The following is a 20,867-nucleotide window of genomic DNA, read 5'->3' as shown; positions in this document are numbered from 1 at the left end:
ACCGATGAGCGATTTTGAACGTTTTTGCGACGATTCAAAATCGCTCATAGGTGTCACACGCAACGACATCGCTAAAGCGGCCGGATGTGCGTCACAAATTCCGTGACCCCAACGAGATCGCTTGAGCGATGTCGCAGCGTCTAAAGCGGCCTTTAGTCTTTTATGGAATATGTCTTTCGAAGGTTGTCCACTTTGTATAATCCCTTTTCTTAGAAGCATTCCCTAACAATGAGCTGTTATCTTTAGTGAAATCCAGCAATGTGTTTAATTCTTGCACAAGAGATAAATATCGTTACACGGTTTCCATTAAAACCATGTGCTATTCATGCAATGTACAAACATGTCTGGTATTCCAGAATGAGACATACTTTACGTAGATATCGCCTGCTTTGACTAAGAATTTGGGGTTCTTTCGGTAAATCTAGAAATGTACTTTTCTTAATGAGAAAAACATTTTTGAAGTTGAAATTAAATAGAAAATATTAAAGTTTATCCACTAATTTTACATTGATAACCTGTCCTTAATATAGGAAATCAATGTCTGATCATCTGGGTTCTGACACACAGCACCCCTTCTCAGTCCCGGCAGTGGCAGCAGGCAGCCGGATATGTTCAGTTTTAGAGCTACCCTGTCAACTGATAGCAGCCGCAGTCATGTTGTGCTCATCCATCTCCTATTGATTAGAGTAATAGGCGGATGTACAGTACCCAGTCGGGGTCGCTATCCGAAGATGGAGCAGCTCTAGAACTATTTCCAGCCACCTGCTGCCACAAAGCCAGGTCAGACCCTGGGCGATCAGATTATTGATGACCTGTCCAAAGCGTAGTCCAGCAATGTAAAAGTAGTGGACAACTTTCTACATATGTTTTTCATGATTAGAACACCTACCCATAATAGTCTGTAAGACTGTAGTCTGTAGTCGGTAAGTATTTGTTCTGCCGTGTAAGTGAACAAAAAAACCTTTTTGACTCTAGTCACAGATAAAACTCATCCATTCTGATAACTGAGTGTGAAAACCTCAGACAACACACTGATGGCATCCTAGTTGTAGCCTACTACTGTCTGTTTTTTACCGACTGCTTGCTAGGAGAACCTTGAAGAACTTCCATCTGATCAAAAACTAATGAAAATCTTGTCCAGTACATTGAAAAATTTAGTCTTTTTCTTCATTTTTCCGACGTCTAATTCACTTTGTTTTTTTTCTTGTGTTATTTTTGCATAAGCTGTGTTCTATTTTATCTTTTTATGTTATTGTTTAATAATAGATGTGTAGAATATTTATACTGAAAAAGCCATTTTTTGGGTGAATATTAAGGTACTAACTTCCATCATGTCTATTAATTCTGAAGTTGCACACTTGCCTATCCACATTGCTTTTTCAATCAGAAGACAATCCAGTTGCACACAATTTCCTTGAGTCTTACGAGAAATAATAGAAAGACCTTTAAATCTAAAAGTATTTAACTGATTATAAAGCTAATTTTAAAGTTTAAAAGACATTACTAAGCAAATTGTAAATATATTTGGGTTTTTTTTGTGGGTTTTTTAAAGAACATAAGCAATTCCAACACACATACTTAAGTAAGGAGAGGTATAACTATTATAAATTGGCAATGCCGAGAAAAAGGCATTAAAGTTCATGATGTAGCTCTGTGCCTTCTGGTGATAAATGGATCTTGTTAATGCTTACTGTTAACTCAATATCTAATTTTAAAAATGTTCTCTGAAGGGGAGGAACGTTACTTGTAGTGATATTCTGCTATTATCATCTGTCTGGATTGCTGATTTTAATTAGCAATTCCACATTAATGATAATTGAACTTTTACTTATACAGCAAAACTCAACCTAAACATTTAACATTTGTAATATTAGATGCAAAGTAATTAATAGTAAAGAAAAATAGTTGATGAAGGATAATATTTCATTCATAGTTATAGAATAGAAAATAAATCTGTAAAATCACCTTAAATTGCAACCTGTCATTTCTATTGGATCTTGGGCATTCTTGTAATAATTTACGCAGTTACTTAACTTTATTTTGCTAATCTCAATTTGTTCACTTTTTTAGTATTGTAGATATCTCTCACTTGGGAGAAAGCAGAGCCAAGTTCTCCGTAGCCGAGAGCAGCGGCCAGCTGAAAAGAGCGAAAAAATAATTACAGGGATAATAGTAGCTACATTTAGGTTGAGAGCAGAAACGTTCTACATCATTTTCACAGCCCCGTCCTTCCCTTCTTAGTATCCAGCCTCAGACAGCCCTGATCTGAAATAATGGGGGGATTATGACATTTAATGAAAAGTGATCAGTAAAGATAGGAACCCCCAAAATATCCACGTATTTAGGTTCTATTCAACAATCCAATTAACATCAGATTCTCAAAAAGGTGCATGGAGCAGTGGGGAAGTGAGGCCTATTCACATCGTTATGCAAATTCTATTCTCTGTAGGAAAGGTCTTCATGAGACTCGGATGCTTGTTTTCCATTGTTTCGTGCTCTGAAGATTATTGATGAGAGGCTCTGTAGAGTCTTCATACGTTCACATGGCACATAGTCTGATTTCATGATATATATACCCTTGCACATGACTTGCACTAGCAATCTAGTATGCTTTACAGCAGCAGAGATGATGGGTGGTTTCCCAGCATTCTTCTTAATGTGTATGTATCACCAGTATAATGAAAACTTTATTATTGCTGCTAATTATTTAAGAACATGTACCTCTAGTTTTTCTCAGATGCCACATAGAGCATTTGCTCTTTGTTTTTTTTTCCTTTGTGTTAATGCCATACAGTGTGTCCAGTCATTACTATTAATGCTATAGCTGCATCTGTTGGTATATATATATATATCTATATATATAATTGCCTTATTCTGTCTGTCTGTCTGTCTGTCTGTCTGTCTATCTGTCTGTCTGTCATGCTCCGAAATTGTGTCCTTACGGTGACACAAAGCTGATTGGCCGCTGGGCTCGCCATGGCCCCGCCCCCCCACACGGATTGGCCTCTCGCCCCGGCTCTCTGCAGGCCCCGCCCCCCTCACGCAATGCACGCTCGCTCTGGCCGCCCAACTGACACGGGGCTCCGATTCCCAGGTGAGTACACACACATCAGATCACACTCACTCTCACACTCACTCTCACACATCACAACATGCTGGGATATCTCTTGCTTCTACACCGGCTCCGTCAGGATCCCGGCAGCGCCACACATAACCTTGCGATGCTGGGATCTTCACGGAGACCGTGAAAGCTGGTAACCATTATACACATCGAGTAACTAAGGTCCCTTAGTTACCCGATGTGTATCATAGTTACCAGTGTACACCGGCTCACACTCACTCTCACACACACCTCACACACACATCACATCGCATCCACACATCAAGGTCCTGCAGCTGCGGAACATACATAACATAACAGCACACACATAACAGCACATACATACACACACAAATCAGATCACACTCACACATACCTCACACATCACATCGCATCCAAATACTCACAACATCCTGGGATATCGCTTGCTTCTCGGCGGCGATATTGTGCTGTTGTGAGCTTCCAGGACCTGACGGAGGATCACATGGCCAGAAGCATGTGATATCCCCGGATGTTGTGAGTATCAGCGCGTATGTGCAATATCGTCAGTGTCTGTGTGTGTGAGTGGATGCGATCAGGTGTGTGTGTGAGTGTATGCGATCGGGTGTGTGTGAGTGGATGCGATCGGTTGTGTGTGAGTGGATGCGATCGGTTGTGTGGGTGAGTGGATGCGATCGGTTGTGTGGGTGAGTAGATGCGATCGGTTGTGTGGGTGTGTGGATGCGATCGGGTGTGGGTAAGTGTCGGCAGAGGAGCACGGCGTGCTGGAGGAGGCTGGGAGCAGAGAGGCTGATCTTGGGGAAGGCTGGGAGGGGGAGGCTGATGCTGAGGGAGGCTGGAAGGAGAGAGGCTGAGCAAACGTGCTCTATCCGCCATACTGCGCACTCCCCATCGTGCTCCATCCGCCATGCTGCACACTCCCAAACGTGCTCCATCTGCCATACTGCGCACTCCCCATCGTGCTCTATCCGCCATGCTGCACACTCCCAAACGTGCTCCATCCCCCATGCTGCGCACTCCCAAACGTGCTTCATCCGCCATGCTGCGCACTCCCCATCGTGCTCTATCCACCATGCTGCACACTCCCAAAAGTGCTCCATCCGCCATGCTGCGCACTCCCAAACGTGCTCCATCCGCCATGCTACGCACCCCCCATCATGCTCCATCCGCCATGCTGCGCACTCCCAAACGTGCTCCATCTGCCATGCTGCGCACTCCCAAACGTGCTCCATCCGCCATGCTGCGCACTCCCAAACGTGGTCCATCCGCCATGCTGCGCACTCCCAAACGTGGTCCATCCGCCATGCTGCGCACTCCCAAACGTGGTCCATCCGCCATACTGCGCACTCCCAAACGTGCTCCATCCGCCATACTGCGCACTCCCCATCGTGCACCATCCGGCATGCTGTGCACTCCCAAGCGGATGGAGCATGATGGGGGGTGCGCAGCATGGCGGATGGAGCACGTTTGGGAGTGCGCAGCATGGCGGATGGAGCACGTTTGGGAGTGCGCAGCATGACGGATGGAGCACGTTTGGGAGTGCGCAGCATGACGGATGGAGCACGTTTCGGAGTGCGCAGCATGCCGGATGGTGCACGATGGGGAGTGCGCAGTATGGCGGATGGAGCACGTTTGGGAGTGCGCAGTATGGCGGATGGAGCACGTTTGGGAGTGCGCAGCATGGCGGATGGAGCACGTTTGGGAGTGCGCAGCATGGCGGATGGACCACGTTTGGGAGTGCGCAGCATGGCGGATGGAGCACGTTTGGGAGTGCGCAGCATGGCGGATGGAGCACGTTTGGGAGTGCGCAGCATGGCGGATGGAGCACGTTTGGGAGTGCGCAGCATGGCGGATGGAGCACGTTTGGGAGTGCGCAGCATGCCGGATGGTGCACGATGGGGAGTGCGCAGTATGGCGGATGGAGCACGTTTGGGAGTGCGCAGCATGGCGGATGGAGCACGTTTGGGAGTGCGCAGCATGGCGGATGGACCACGTTTGGGAGTGCGCAGCATGGCGGATGGACCACGTTTGGGAGTGCGCAGCATGGCGGATGGAGCACGTTTGGGAGTGCGCAGCATGGCGGATGGAGCACGTTTGGGAGTGCGCAGCATGGCGGATGGAGCACGTTTGGGAGTGCGCAGCATGGCGGATGGAGCACGTTTGGGAGTGCGCAGCATGGCGGATGGAGCACGTTTGGGAGTGCGCAGCATGGCGGATGGAGCACGTTTGGGAGTGCGCAGCATGCCGGATGGTGCACGATGGGGAGTGCGCAGTATGGCGGATGGAGCACGTTTGGGAGTGCGCAGTATGGCGGATGGAGCACGTTTGCGAGTGCGCAGCATGGCGGATGGAGCACGTTTGGGAGTACGCAGCATGGCGGATGGACCACGTTTGGGAGTGCGCAGCATGGCGGATGGAGCACGTTTGGGAGTGCGCAGCATGGCGGGTGGAGCACGTTTGGGAGTGCGCAGCATGGCGGATGGAGCATGATAGGGGGTGCGCAGCATGGCGGATGGAGCACGTTTGGGAGTGCGCAGCATGGCGGATGGAGCACGTTTGGGAGTGTGCAGCATGGCTGATAGAGCACGATGGGGAGTACGCAGCATGGCGGATGGAGCACGTTTGGGAGTGCGCAGCATGGGGGATGCAGCACGATGGGGAGTGCGCAGTATGGCGGATGGAGCACGTTTGGGAGTGCGCAGCATGGCGGATGGACCACGTTTGGGAGTGCGCAGCATGGCGGATGGAGCACGTTTGGGAGTGCGCAGCATGGGGGATGCAGCACGATGGGGGGTGCGCAGCATGGGGGATGGAGCACGATGGGAGGTGCACACCTCCCCCCAACACACACACACACGCGCACTGCACAACACACACACACTAGGAATCACAAACAACGCCCTACACAGACACCCACACACACAGACAACGCTGCACACACAAATATACGCACATACTGCACAACACACACATTGCTCAAAACATACCTCCCCCAAAACACACCACACACACAAACCGCACAACACACACACACACACAACGCTACAGACACACAGCGCTCCACAAACAACGCAACACACATACAACACCGCTCTCACCCCCCGCGACACTCAGAACATGTACAGCACCCTACACAAACACTTGGTAACTACACACAACAACATCTATATATATATATATATATATATATATATATATATATATATAACAAAAATCATACATGAACTACACAATACGTAAATTCTAGAATACCCGATGCGTAGAATCGGGCCACCTTCTAGTATATATATATATATATATATAAAATGTGTGTAGATATATGTGTGTCTATATACTGTGTGTATATGTGTATATATATATATATATATATATATATATCTGTATGTATGAGATATTTGTGTGTGTGTTTGTGTGTATACTGTGTATATATATATATATATATATATATCTCTGTATATATATATATCTATAGATATATATATCTATAGATATACATATGTACACATGTGCACACTCACACACACACACACACACACACACACATGTGTGTGTGTGTGTATCCACTGGTGGACAGACAGTATAGAGCCCTTTGCAGCCCAAGAGTTCATCGTGATGCACACTTGCAATTGCTTTGGAGGTAGAATTGGCCCCTTACCCTTTGGTCCCCGTGCGGTGGCACAGGTTGCACCAATGATATGTCCACCCCTGTTTATATCAATGTACTACCTTCTCTTCCCATTTTATTATTCACACATTTTGTAAACCCCATGCACAAAAGCAATGTGTAAATGATGTTACAGCGTTGCATAGCATATTTCATGCACTTCTACTATCTATAGAGGATAATGAGGTGTATTTCTTGACACTTTGCAGATTTAGGGATTTATGCATTGCAGTGAAGCAAGTGACCTACATGAAACATGGCACAGAGACCATTCACAGACAGCCGAATGACGTGGACCGAATCTACTTTGCTCACTCCATTCTGTAATGATTGTGTAGATGAATGCAAATTCAGTACAGAAGGCTAATCATTTCCATAAATGATGGTGGCTGAAAACTGAAAAAGAGGGAACATTTTTTATGTAACTCCAAAAATGACCAGTACATATATTTCTATGTTTAAATAAAACCTAAAACCATGGTAAATAAAAATAATAAAAGCCAAATAAATAAGAATAAAATCCCCTTTCGTCCACCTGGTGTTATACTTTCGATATAATATATGTGTAGCATTTTGCATTATTCAAGACAAAGCCGAGATCTTACCAGCATGCTACACAGTCCCAGCGCTCTGCTTCACGCAGTCCCAATTCATCTTCATAACAACTACATATGGATCATAAATTGCTTACAAAAGCTGACATTATTCTCACAGAACAAAATAATCATGGCACAGGTAGTTTTTATTTTAATCAAAAATGTATTTTTTTCCATAAAAAAAGATTTACATATTTACTGTCTTTACTACTCTACAGAAAGGTCCATTTTGTAACATCACGTGTCAATTCTATTTAATTTTGTCACTGGAAAAACTCTTGGCTAAAATGTGTAATACATCACAGAAGAGGAGGTATTGCTCAGTTCAACTACAGTATATAGTAAAAAAAAAAGAAGAAAAAATCCAAACAATCCAAACAAAATACATAAAACAAGTTAATATATCTGTATTGTATTCGACAAAGGGAGTCATAGTTCTTTGTTTTATCTAGTTTTTATTGTAATAATGACTTGCTCGCCTGGCTTGTAAGTATGTTAAGCCTTAGGATACCTTGACTTTATGTTGTCTTTAATTCCCTAGAAAATAGTCTTCCTGCTTTTAGAGGAGCACAACGAGAACCTTGTGCTTTTTTGTTTGTATTCCACGGGTCACATTTTGCTTAGTGTTGTTTTTATGGCATCATACTGGGTACTTGTATTACTGTAGATTTGACTTCTAGAGATGTGCTTTCATTGTCAAGATTCCAAAGGCTCAGCAACGGAGGGTAAAGGTCGTTGTAAGCAAATGGTGGTGTCTGCAAAAGGCTCCCACTGCATCTCTGCTCCGAAAATCGTCTTAAGTATAAAGAGATATAATTGAAGAAATAAGCCACGGTAATGATCCCAAACAGACCACATAAGATAATAATCAGAGCCGTAGTTTTAAAGGATTCGTTATGTTTTCTCAAAATATCCATTCCTTTTGTGGTTACGTTAATACATTGCTTTTCCACTTGCTGATAGATGTTGGGTACATCGATGCATATCTTGTATTCAGTCAGAGGACTTAGACGCGTTAAATTGTATTGTTTGATGTCCGAAGGCATTCGGACACTGTGAGCGATTCGGGTGTATTCTGCATTCAGGGATGCTATCCACTGCACACTAGACTTTAAAATCTTTGACTGGGAATTCCAAGACACCAAAACAGAGTTACTTTGAACCTCCTTAATGTCGATACTGACAGATCCATTGGCATCCTCTGGTAGGAATCCATCCACAGTGATCATGACTGTTTTCAAATCTGCACCAACCAGGTTCTTTGCTACACATGTATACAGTCCAGCTTCTAAAATACTTATGCTGGTAATTTCCAATGTTCCTTCAATGTGGACATAAAATGGACCATTAATGGTATTGGGTTGAAGTTTAAAACCCAAAGGTGTGATCCAATAAATGTCTGGTTCTGGTTCCGCAGTAGCTCGGCAATGTAATGAAACGGAGCTGCCAGTACTTATATCCAGATCTGAAGGAAAGCTCTGTGGAGCAATAAGTGGTAAACATATTTCCATCATTTCCCTAAAATGTATATGTCTCACATTCTGACCTTCAAATTCAGGGGGATCCACACAAAACAAAGAATCAGTTTCCATGAAACGGATGTTTGTTCTATTCATATTTATCCAGCGGTTTACACAGTCACATCTGATGGGGTTGCTGTGTATTCCCAATTCTTTCAGGTTGGGCAGAGCATCGATAGTACTTCTATATAGGGCGCTGAGCGAATTACTGTTGAGCATGAGCGTTTCCAATTTAGGTAGTCTATAGAATGCATTCGGATGAATGTAGGCCAGTTTTGGGTTATTGGTTGCTTCTATTTTTCTCAATTCGGGCAAATTTTCAATGGCAAGACTATCTATTGAAACTAACTCAGGCATGTTATTAATGCCTAGCTCCTTCAAGTGTAACATATTGCTGAAATCACCTCTTTGTATTCTCCGAATAGGATTTTTATTTAGATCCAAAAATTTAAGGTTCCGAACCTTTTGAAGAGCAACAGACGGGACGTTAATAAATCTGTTGTCATAGAAAGAAATGCTTTCCAAATTTTCTAGGCCTATGAAGGCATTATCAGATATTTCTGTCAGATTTATTCCCGCTAAAACCAGGCTGCGCAAATTGATAAGAGGCTTAAAGTTCATATCTTCGATTTTGATTATTGGATTTTCACCAATCATGAGAATCTCCAGATGCGGCATTCCTTCAAACCAATGACTATTAACCACTTGCAATCTGTTTGCGTTAAGGTGAAGCCTGAGCAAATTGCCAACCCCAGCAAATGCATTTGGGAAAATGGTGGCTATCAAGTTATGATTGATGTAGAGCTCTTGTAAATTTACCAGCCCAGAAAAGCTTTCCTCTGTTAGCTCCACTAGTTTATTTTCCTCCAGGTATACAGAAAGTACCTGATGGGCATTTGTGAAATTGATATTGACCATAGAGGACAGATTGTTCTGTGATAAATCCAGCCCTGTAAGATTTACTGGAAAATGATCCGCATTTTTAATTTCTTCAATATTATTAGCCTGTAAAAGTAAAACTTGTGTGTTTGCTGGAAGTCTGTTAGGGATGCTATAAAGATCTAATGCATTGCAATCCACCGTGAAAGCTTCAATATAAACAGATCTCGGCGTAAACCACGGTCGAATCTCACATGTGCACAGCTCCGGACAATCCATCTTTTTTTGAGTTGCTTGCACCAATGCGGTGATTGTTAGTCCAAACAACAAGTTTATTCTGAGTTTTATTTCCCTCATTTTTCAGTTCTTGACACTTGTTTAGCTGCACACGACTGACGGCTTTTTTTCTTCTTGTAATTATTAATAGCAAATTGGTCACTTCATGAACATATAGATGGCATTCAGCATGCAGCACTGTAATGTTTCTTTCTCAGGAAGCCAAGTGCAGTCTCTTTTTTCAAATGCTTCACGCATACTGTGAGATTGAAGGTCACTCTATTCTTGATAGACATCAAAAAGCCATTGTGGAAATGTGGATTCTGTAGGTGGTCATTGAAGAAGCAATCCACTTATTTCTCCATTGCTGATTAGTAGCCGAAGCAGGGAGATCTGAAAATGAAAAAAGGATAATAATTACTTTCAAAGTATAAAAGAAAAATCACACTGATGCTGATTAAAAGGTCTGTACATAGTGAAATTGAATAGTAAAAGCTTCACACAAAGAAGTGTCTATACGAAGAGGATGGATTGCGGAACAATGAGCTTCTAAACCAAGTACACACTGGGAGGAAAAACATTTTAACCTTTTTATGAATATGCCTCAATTGGATTGTATTATTGAAAAGATAATTTACAAAAGTTAGGATTTATTAAACTTATGCATAGTTTTCTGCACTAAATGTGTAATGTGTTATATTCTTTCCATGGCTTTATGCTTTATAGCCCAGCCTTAAAACTCTGCTGATCAACCCAAGACCGTAGGTTCCTTATAATGCAAGGACAGCTCAAAGTAGAGCAGTTCTGATGTATTGGGGGGGGAGTCGCAAAAAAGGACCCCCCCTCCTAGGTAGCATCCATATGCATTCATGAAGCAACTTCTTTAACCAGTGTATAATTTGCATAAAATAAAGTAGCCAGGTTAAAAATGTACACTTGCTGACCTGTCATTTATATAACAGGGTACAAACATAGATGGGACTCTTTCACTTATGACTATATATTGAGCTACCGTAATTGAGCTATTGCAAAGAGTGGCCCGCAACTCAGCAGGCAAGCTTAACTCCTTAATGACCGTGGGCAGTAATATTACGTCTTAGTGGTCATAGTGTTACTGCCCGCAGTGTGCCACTGGCAGCATGCAGCGATTGGCGCACTTCTCAGCTGATTTTCACAGCTGAGATGTATGCCTGCCAGGCACAAGCCGAATTGTTATCTGCTCGTGCCGTTTAGCCCCTTAAATGGCGCTGTCAATATGTGACAGCGCCATTATAATGGCATCGGGGGTAAACATTTACTTACTGACCGATACTGGAAGTCACGTGACGTGATCACGTGACCTCCGGTGGTTGTCATGGTAGCACAGGGTCCTGTGATGACTCCTGTAGCTCACATGAATTACTTTCGGTTTCACTCGGCCCGGATCTGTCTGAGGCAGAAAATGAGCATATCTGCTGTTTACAGTTGTATAGCTGTGATCATCAGATATGGCAGAGCGATCGGTTTGTTGATCCATATAGCCCCCTAGGGGGAACTAGTAAAATAAAAAAAAGTAAAAAAAAAGTTTTAAAAAAATTTAAAATAAAAAAACCTAAATCTAAACCGCCGTTTTGCCCTATTGAAAATTAAAGGGTTAAAAAAATAAAAAATATACATACATTTGGTATCACCGCATTCAGAAACGCCCGATCTATCAAAATATAAAATCAGTTAATCTGATCAGTATACGGCGCAGTGGCAAAAACGCCAAAATTACGTTTTTTGGTCACCACAAATTTTGCATAAAAAGGAATTACAGGCGATCAAAACATAGCATCTGCGCAAAAATGGTATTGTTAAAATCGGCAGTTCGAGATGCAAAAATCAGCCGTCATTTCGCCATAGATCCCGTAAAATGAGAACGTTACGGGTCATAGAATATGGCCACTTTTTTTGGACAAACCTCTGATTTTTTTTTCCACCCTTTATATAAAAGTAAACCTAAACATGTTTGTTGTCTACGAACTCGCACTGACCTGAGGCATCACAACCATACATCGGTTTTACCATATATTGAACACAGTGAATAAAATATCTCAAAAACAATAGTGCTATTGCACTTTTTTGCAATTTTTCAGCATTTGGAATTTTTTTGCCGCTTTTCAGTACACTATATGGTAAAACTTATGGTTTCATTTAAAAGTACAGCTCGTTCCGAAAAACATGAGCCCTCACATGACCATTTTGACTGAAAAATAAAAATGTTACTTCTCTCGTAAGAAGAATGGCAAAAAAAAAATGGAAAGCGAAAAATCGGCCAGTCGTGAAGGGGTTAAGACATTATTTACATGGTCTGGCCATTGATTTAGACCACTAGCTGTTCCCTGGTAATAACAACTGATCACTGCTGGTAGGGGAAATGGGCTTTTCAGCTAACCGCTGTGTCTTTATACCCTATATATAGTTGTATGGGCCTTTAAAGCATCTATTTAAATTCATGAATGTTGTCCATTGCCTTAAAATGTAACCGTAATTCTAGTTTTTATTCCATTGATCAATAGTATACATGAAATTAAGCCACTTTGTAATTTATCATATCAGAGGAATGTGCTTCTTTCATTCTCAATTCATGGTAAAATATGTAAAATCTGCATTCAATAAAGAAAGAATTTCCCATTACTGAGATAGATGTTAGTCGGTGCTTTTAAAATTCTGCTGAGAGGGAGTGAAGAGCTAGAGGCAGACACAGACATTCTGCTGCAAGTTCTCCTAAAACGACAGTCATAGTTCCATACAACGTTATGAGCACCAACTGCCATCTCTTTTATTAATAATAGTAAATATATTTAGTCAGAATTATCCATAAATTGAAAATTTTGAGTATGAAAAATCAGGCCAGAAGAAGAAAGAAGCAAATTTCTGTGATTAAGGTATATTACAAAGATTATTTATTTTGCTTTGCTTATATAGCACCATCATATTCTGTATAATTTTACAGATGTGATCATCACTGTCCCCATTGAAGCTCACCATCTAATTTCTTTATCAATATCTTTGGAGTGTGGGAAGAACCTGAGAACCTGAATACAAACTGTCACAACGATTTTGGGATAGCGGGGTATCGGGGCTCCTAAGCTGTCCCTCTAGGACAGCTAGGGGGCCCTTTGCATTCCCTATTCTCAGGGATACTCCTAATGGTGGAGGGGCTGGATCTCCTTCCTGGCCCTGCTGCTCACCAGTTCTGATCTAATTCCCTTTCCCCCTCAGCCAGGGAATGATGGGGCAGGAATGTTTTAAAACCACAGAAAAAGGCAAACAATGGAAAAACCAAAACTCTGTCACATAGCATTCATATATACAGGATAAGACAATAAGAGATTCAGGAGGAAAACAAGAGCAGGATAGAAGTAAAAGACAACAGGGGCACACCCCACAACACACCAAGCAAAAAACATCACTAAACACAAGTTTCACCTGAGAGAGGCTGGGACACCACACCTCACAGATCAACACAGAATAAACTATAGCTAACATGGGTAGAAGGAATCCAACAATATAAATAGGAACAGAGCAGAGGTGATAGGTTTCCCAACAACATGTGATTAAAGGAGCAAGCCGACCAGCAGAGATTAACTCTTGCTAGCCTGCCTATGAATCAGCACACAGTAGTTCGATGCCCGATTCTTCCTGTGTTGATCCCAGACACCAGAGAAACCATCTGGCGAAGTGTCAGAATCTGAAATCTGAACAGAGTCCATTGCAGCCATGACAATCGGCAAAGTTTGTGCAAAACTCCTAGCGACACAGACATGGACAGAACATACAAACTCCTCGCAGATGTTGTCCTTGGTGAAATTTGAACCCAGGACCTAGCGCTGCAAAGTAACATTGCTAACTACTAAGCCACTGCGCTGCCCAAAGTTTATTATTTTCCTGTTAAATTGATAGTCTCTAAGTTTTTGCCCATCTTTCAAGTGATTACTCTACTGCACAAAGTCAAGCTCTTTATTTCCTAACATTTTCACTAACAGTGTATTGCTCTGTTTAATCCATGATTAATGGCAGCCCAAACAAGTCCATTAAAAATAAATGATTAGCTTGCACAGTATTTACAGATTTAGCAAGAATTACAGCATGAGTTTGTGCAGCATGCTGGTTCAGTTTGCAGACTATTTAATTGCTTTGCCTATATTTTGTATACTTTAGTTACAAACATGTTAAGAAGTATTAATCTCAAATCATGTCTAACATTTCTATTTCATCTGTTTGATGCACAGATAAGCTGCCTTATTTACTTGAAGGGGTATTCACATCTCCAAGATCCTATCCCAATTTGTAGTAGGTGTAATAGTAATAAAAATAACAAATACCTCCAATTAGAAATGTAGTATAGTTCTGATATAGCCATGTCACTTACCTCATGTGCAGGGCACTGCAGCTTAGGTATCTACGACCACGAGCAGCTAACTCACTATCACTATAAGTGGACGAAACCATGGAAACCTAAGGCTATGGGCCCACGCTGCGGATTTTGCACGGATTTTGCCGCGGATTTACCGCGGATTTTCCGAAAATCTGCAGCAGCGGCACTTCCAAGCCATTTCAATGGCATTTTGGAAATGCTGTGTCCATGCTGCGGATTTTTCCGCTGCGGATTTGCCGCGGATTTTGATCCGGAAAAATCTGCAGCATGTCAATTATTGTTGCGGATTTTGGTGCGGATTTTGGGTATAGAATTGGGGAAAAAAAAAAAATCCGCAGTAAATCCGCGGTAAATCCGCGGCAAATCCGCAGCAAAAATAAGGTGCGGATTTGCCGCGAAAGTCGCGGATTTTCATGCAGAAAAATCCGCAGGTACATTCTACCGTGGACACATAGCCTAAGGTGCAATGCCCTGCACATGAGGTAATAGACATGGCTATATCAGGAGAACTATACTACATTTCTAATTGGAGGTAATTATTATTATTATTATTAATAATAATATTACACCTACTACATATTGAGATATGTTCTTGGAGATGTGAATAATTGTTTGACCCTATCTTTTTTATGGAAAAATATTTATACATTTGATGTAGCATAAATTATTGATTGAAAGGGTTATCTCATGAGGACAATCAATTTCCTTAGGTCCCAGAAAAGCATTACAATATTATAGAGGAACCGTTCTCTCTAGACAGAGCTGCTCAGAAAGAGTGAGACCTACTTTGGCATTCCCGGTTATAGTCAGTCATTTATTTAGTCTAGGTCTAGATAAAATTTGTGTTCACATGACAAAATAATGTAGTGTCAACCTGCAAGTTACTGCAGTCTCATTGCGTTAGTCTACAGAAACTTAAAGCGTATTTTGCCCAACCACATTCGCTATCTTTACTTGTGATTTAACAAGGTCCTGGTAACATTTTGCTCTTATTTTCTTCCTTCTGCAGCCCTGACTATTGTATTTTTTTATACAGTTCCAGACAGACATAAGACAAAACAATCACTGATCTCGGGAAGACCAGCCAGAGAAAACACTGCCGGCAGCCAACGAAGGCGCTCAAAACAGTGAAATCCTAGGAGGATATCCCGGAGGAGGGTCGAGACTCCTAACAGAGGCTCCACGGACCTTTTTTGATTTGCAGACAGACATATAGGCTCTTTAATTTAGTGCTGTTTTTAATGATGCGGGTGGTGCTCACTGGGTAATTATGCAAAGTTGCCTAAATACACAACCCCCAATGAATCCTACGAGACATACCCCCCTGGAAAAGACCATAAGGATGAGCACAAAAATAAAAAAAAAAAAAACTATCTCTAGAACTGTATGATGATTTAATAACAGAATACTATGGGGGCATTGGGAATAAATATGAGCAAAAAACTGGCCCTTTTTGAACTGATGTTCCCCTTGAAGCAGCTTGCAGTTGTGAAAAACAAGTCCTATCCTTATCAATTTATCAGAAAAATGACCTGAAGGTGAACATTGATGTAATCTTGAATATAGTTTATATTAGGCCCCTTTCACACGTCAGTGATTCTGGGACGTTTGTGCTTTTTTTAAAACGTACCAGAATCACTGACATACGCAGACCCATTCTAATGAATGGGTCTGCTCACACGTCAGTGATTTTTCACTGCACGTGTCTCCGTGCGGTGTACTCGCGTGTCCGTGATTGCCGCATGGAGACATGTCCATTTTTTTCTGGCATCACTGATGTCCCACGGACCACGCAGTGGTGTGGTCCGTGAAACACGTGCCAGAAAAAAACGTGCTTTTAAAATAAAAATAATTTTTACTCACCCGGCGTCCAGCGATATCCTCTGCAGCCCGTGCAGCTTGCTGCTTCTGAGCCGGCTCATTATTGTCGCGCATATTCATTATGCACGACACAGCCGACCCGGAAGCAGCTGCTGCGGGGGTCACCGCCGGCCGGATGCTGCACCGCGGGTGCGATCAGCACCATGGAGAGCGGGAGCGCGCACAGGTGAGTTGTTTTCTAAGTGCAATCACGGGCCACGGAGAACGGAGCCCGGATTGCACTTAGACAACCCACGTGTGCCGTGAATCACGGCACACGCAGGGACATGTGCGTGTTTTACACGCCAGTGAAAAACGTCACTGTTTTTCACTGACGTGTGAAACGGGCCTTAAATGTACAGGACTAGTGGTGAGTGAACACGATCATGCTCAGATGCTCAGTACTTGTTAAGAGCAGTTGGATGCTCGGATGGGCGCGACTCGAGCGCCCGAGTGTAATGGAAGTCAATGGGGACTCGAGCATTTTTCCAGGAATCTTTCTGAAAAATGTTTCAGTTTCCCCATTGATACTATTATACTTGATGGTCGCAACCATCCGAGCATCCAACTGCTCTTAACAAGTACTGAGCACCCGAGCATGATAGTGCTCGCTCATCACTGTACATGACATAAGCAAACATTGCATTTAAAGCTTTCACTTTCTTGATTTTGTGTATAGTACTTGGTACTGTGTGTTATATTTGATGAGGTATTGTTTGGTTCTGAATCAAGTGACTTATGATTAGCGAGCCTCCAACTAGTTGTGAGACCAGGAACATTTGTGTGATTTTTTTGCCACTTGCTTTTGCTTCATTATTTAACCTCTAACACACCAATATACCAGAGTACATTTGTATGGAGCTCACTCTGGAGATGACCCTGCTCCACACTAGGCAGGTGGTGGCTAAGGGCCGTTTCACACATCTGGCTTTTCGCCGGATTGCCGGATTCAGCACACTTCAGTACAGTGTATACAGTACAATGGCAGCACGACAAGCTCCGGTCACATGCTGTCATGTGACCAGAGCATGTGACCTGGAAGTTGTCGCGATACCATTGTACTGTATACACTGTACTGGAGTTCACCGAATACGGCAATCCGGCGAATAGCCGCATGTGTGAAACTAGCCTAACAGAAGTGACTGTAAATAGCTCCAATTACTGCTATTTAAACACTTTAATGTTGCTGTTAATCACTAACATCTGCATTTAAAGAGACCTAACCACCAGAATTTTCATATATAAAGTAAAGCCCGTGCTATACTGGCACTAGGATGCTTTATGTAAGTATAGCTTTTGTTCAGAGATTGGATGTTTTCTTTCAGAAATATGTGTAAGTAAAGTTCCAGCAATGTACAGCTATTTGATTATTAGCAGCTCTAGAATATCTAATATGTGGATCGGGTTTTGCTATCTATTCCCGCCCCTGTCTGCTGCCTGGCCTCTGTAGATGTTAGACTGTGTGGGCTGCATTTCTAACACACACCTATCACGTGACAGAAGTGACTCATACCTTGAAGGAGCCCATACAGTGTAAGATATACCATGGCCAGACAGCAGACAGAGGCGGGAATAGATAGCTAAACCTGACCCACCTATTAGATATTCTGGAGCTGCTGCCAATCAAATTGCAGTACATTTCTGGAACTTTACTTGCACATATTTCTGAAATAAAACATCCAATCTCTGAACAAAAGCTATGCTTACATTCAGCATCCTAGTGCCAGTATAGCACGGGCTTTACTTTATATATGAAAATCCTGCTGGTTGGTTCTCTTTAAATAGGTGGGCTTGTGATGCATATGTGCAAAAGTGGCCAAGCCTCCTTTGTCCTCCTGTGGAACTTACAGAGACAAACTATAATTGAAAGACTGACACCTGTTCTGTGTTTTGGAGACATTCCTGGTTTTGGCATACAAATACTGATGCAATAATATCCAGTGTGAAAGAGGCCTAAGTGGTGCAAGTGACCAAACAATTTCAGGTTGCATTCTCCTAAGAGGACTTAATAAGAAAATGAAATAATTATCAAAAATATTTTAAACATATATGTAAACGTGTCACTAGTCCCCTTTTTGCATTAAAAAAATCATTTGGTATTGCCATGTCTGTAATAATCCATATTCTGAAAATATAATATGAAATAACCCAATCAACATTTGCATCACAGTCCTGCTAGGTCATCATTTCATTGACGACATCAGATTTGAGGTTGAAATACATTACAATTTTCATGCAGCCCTCACCATAAGGGTGGAGTTTTCCACTCAATAAAAATGTTATCTTCACCTTAATAATTCTGATAAGAAATCATCTTTTAGTGATCTATCCTTTATATTTCTATATGTGCTGCCTTCTTGCTTATAACCGGTACTTAGCTACACTTTCCTGCCGCTTTCTTACTATACACACATATTAAGGTCCGGAAATTGAACAGAAATGCTCACGGATATTCTGTACTGTACATTATAAACAAGTGGACAGTGTTTTTGTATAGAGTTTTCTACATTTGAGCAGTGACATTTGGAATATATAGGGAGAATTACAGAGGCCTGACATTTGCTGAGCCCGTTCAGGCTATGTATTAATAGTAGCTTTGCATTTATTTTGCTCTCAGCAGTATTTACCAAGTTATTAGATGCGGAGATGGCTAAGGCACACTCCAGAAAATGATTGTGATTTTCATTCCCATGTGTTTTGGCAGTGATGTATGTGTTTCAAAGCCAGATACAGTTGGCTACTTATGATACAGAGAGATAGGGTGCAGATATGGTCATATATCTTCCATAGGTCATTTAACCTCTGCTAGCACAGCAATAATGACATGGCTGAGCAAGTAGCACAAGGTTTCATGACCTCAACGACCCAAAGGGCTGCAGAGGAAAATATGAAATTTTTACTTATTTACAGAAAGGTTGCCTGTGCGTCCTGAAGCATTTGAGTAGATCTTAAAGTGTGCTCTATGATCTCTACCCTTCTACATCTTCAGGGGTTGCATTTCATAAAAAGGTTGCATCTGAATGTGTATTCCTTTTTAATAACTCACTTGCTGGGAAGGTGTTTAACTTCCCATTGGGTTGAATTTTAAAACATCACATATAATTTTGTTTCGTGAAAAACAATGTTTTTATTTTTTCTTACATTTACTTCAAAGTATGTTTTTCTCCAAAACTCTGCAGCGTTTCTGAATAAAACATGGATGTTTAAAGTACTGGATCTGGTCATTCGTTTATGCTACTCTGATTCAACTGGCAGGTTTCCCTTTAAAGGGGGATTTCGATGTCGCTCGTGAAAGCACCCGCCCCTGTAGTTTGTGCGTCACGGGCAAATCGCTGCCCGTGGCGCACAATATCGCTAGTACCCACATCACACCAACTTACCTTCCTAGCGACTTCGCTGTGGGTAGCAAACAGCCTCTTTTCTAAGGGGGCGGTTCGTGCGGCGTCACAGCGACGTCACACGGCAGGTGTCCAATAGAAGCGGAGGGGCGGAGAGCAGCCGCATGAAAGTCACGCCCACCTTGTTGCCGCAGGATGTAGGTACGCTGTTGTACGTCGTTCCCGGGGTGTCGCACATAGCAATGTGTGCTGCCTCAGAAACGATGAACAATCTACATCCAGCACAAGCAACGATATTTGGGAAATGGACGTGTCAACAATCAACGATTTGGTGAGTATTTTGCTTCGTTAGCGGTCGCTCGTACGTGTCACGCAACAATGTCGCTAACGAGGCCGGATGTGCGTCACAAATTCCGTGACCCCCATGACATCTCATTAGCGATGTCATTGCGTGTAACGGGGCCTTAACCCTGCCTTGTACTGGAAAGAGCCAGAGCTAATCTATTGCATGGATATCATAGGACAGTCTTTAGTGAAAGATTATTGCAACTTTATTTTTCACTTATAAATGAAAAAAATAATAGCTGTTACTTTGTGCATAGATTATATGATAATATGTTGTAAACTAATGCAGTATCATTCTGTACTCTGCAACTCCCACACACTTCCTCTGGAGATGAATAATGCTGCGCTGCCATTATTTAAAAAAATATATTAAATCTTCTCTCTCATTTTTAACCAAATATAATGAATCTTTAGTAAATCATGATGGTACTGTTATTATCTTCTCTACAGTAAAGTTATCTATCTACGCTGACAATGGTTTCTCCTAATCTTATATCGTTCCCTTTTACTGACTTTTGTCAGTCTATTACCCCTGAGTTGAGTATTATTATATTGGTTGATGCTATTGTATAATGTTATAGAAGTTTTTCACTATTTTTCATAGGAATACTATATTGTCTAAGGTAATATGTAGTTAAATTCCTCTCTGAGCCTGTTGCTAGGGGAATAGCTTGGTGGGCCTAGTCTTAGTACTCATAATGGCTATTAACTCGGAGTTTAGTCAGAGCACAATTGTAGATCAGTGACTGCACATGTTAAAAGCATATAGGGGAACTCTAACCCCTGCTGGCTGTGTGGGGATGGACTGGCCTGAAACAAATTGTAGGATAACCTGAGCACGAGCAGATGGAATGCCCTTGTCATCACAGTGCCTTTAGCCTACCAGA

At 42.2% G+C, this 20,867-nt stretch overlaps 2 protein-coding genes across 3 annotated transcripts in view; one reads left to right on the top strand and one right to left on the bottom strand.

Annotated features, from left to right (window-relative positions):
* IMMP2L (inner mitochondrial membrane peptidase subunit 2) overlaps window positions 1-20,867 on the top strand; it is a 1,735,376-nt gene that overhangs the window by 554,537 nt on the left and 1,159,972 nt on the right. The gene's annotated exons all lie outside the window — the stretch shown is intronic.
* The window catches only part of LRRN3 (leucine rich repeat neuronal 3), an 85,843-nt gene continuing 72,464 nt past the window's right edge, over window positions 7,489-20,867 (bottom strand). Inside the window, exon 2 of the mRNA XM_075345004.1 lies at window positions 7,489-10,428. Coding sequence (XP_075201119.1) covers window positions 7,993-10,116 — 2,124 coding nt within the window. The 5' untranslated portion in view covers window positions 10,117-10,428 and the 3' untranslated portion in view covers window positions 7,489-7,992. The remainder of the gene's footprint in view (window positions 10,429-20,867) is intronic.

The sequence above is a fragment of the Anomaloglossus baeobatrachus genome, chromosome 4 (genome assembly GCF_048569485.1).
Source record: "Anomaloglossus baeobatrachus isolate aAnoBae1 chromosome 4, aAnoBae1.hap1, whole genome shotgun sequence".
Classification (NCBI taxonomy): Eukaryota; Metazoa; Chordata; class Amphibia; order Anura; family Aromobatidae; genus Anomaloglossus; species Anomaloglossus baeobatrachus.
The sequence above is the reverse complement of the archived record's forward strand: the minus strand, read 5'-3'. Positions and strand labels throughout refer to the sequence as shown.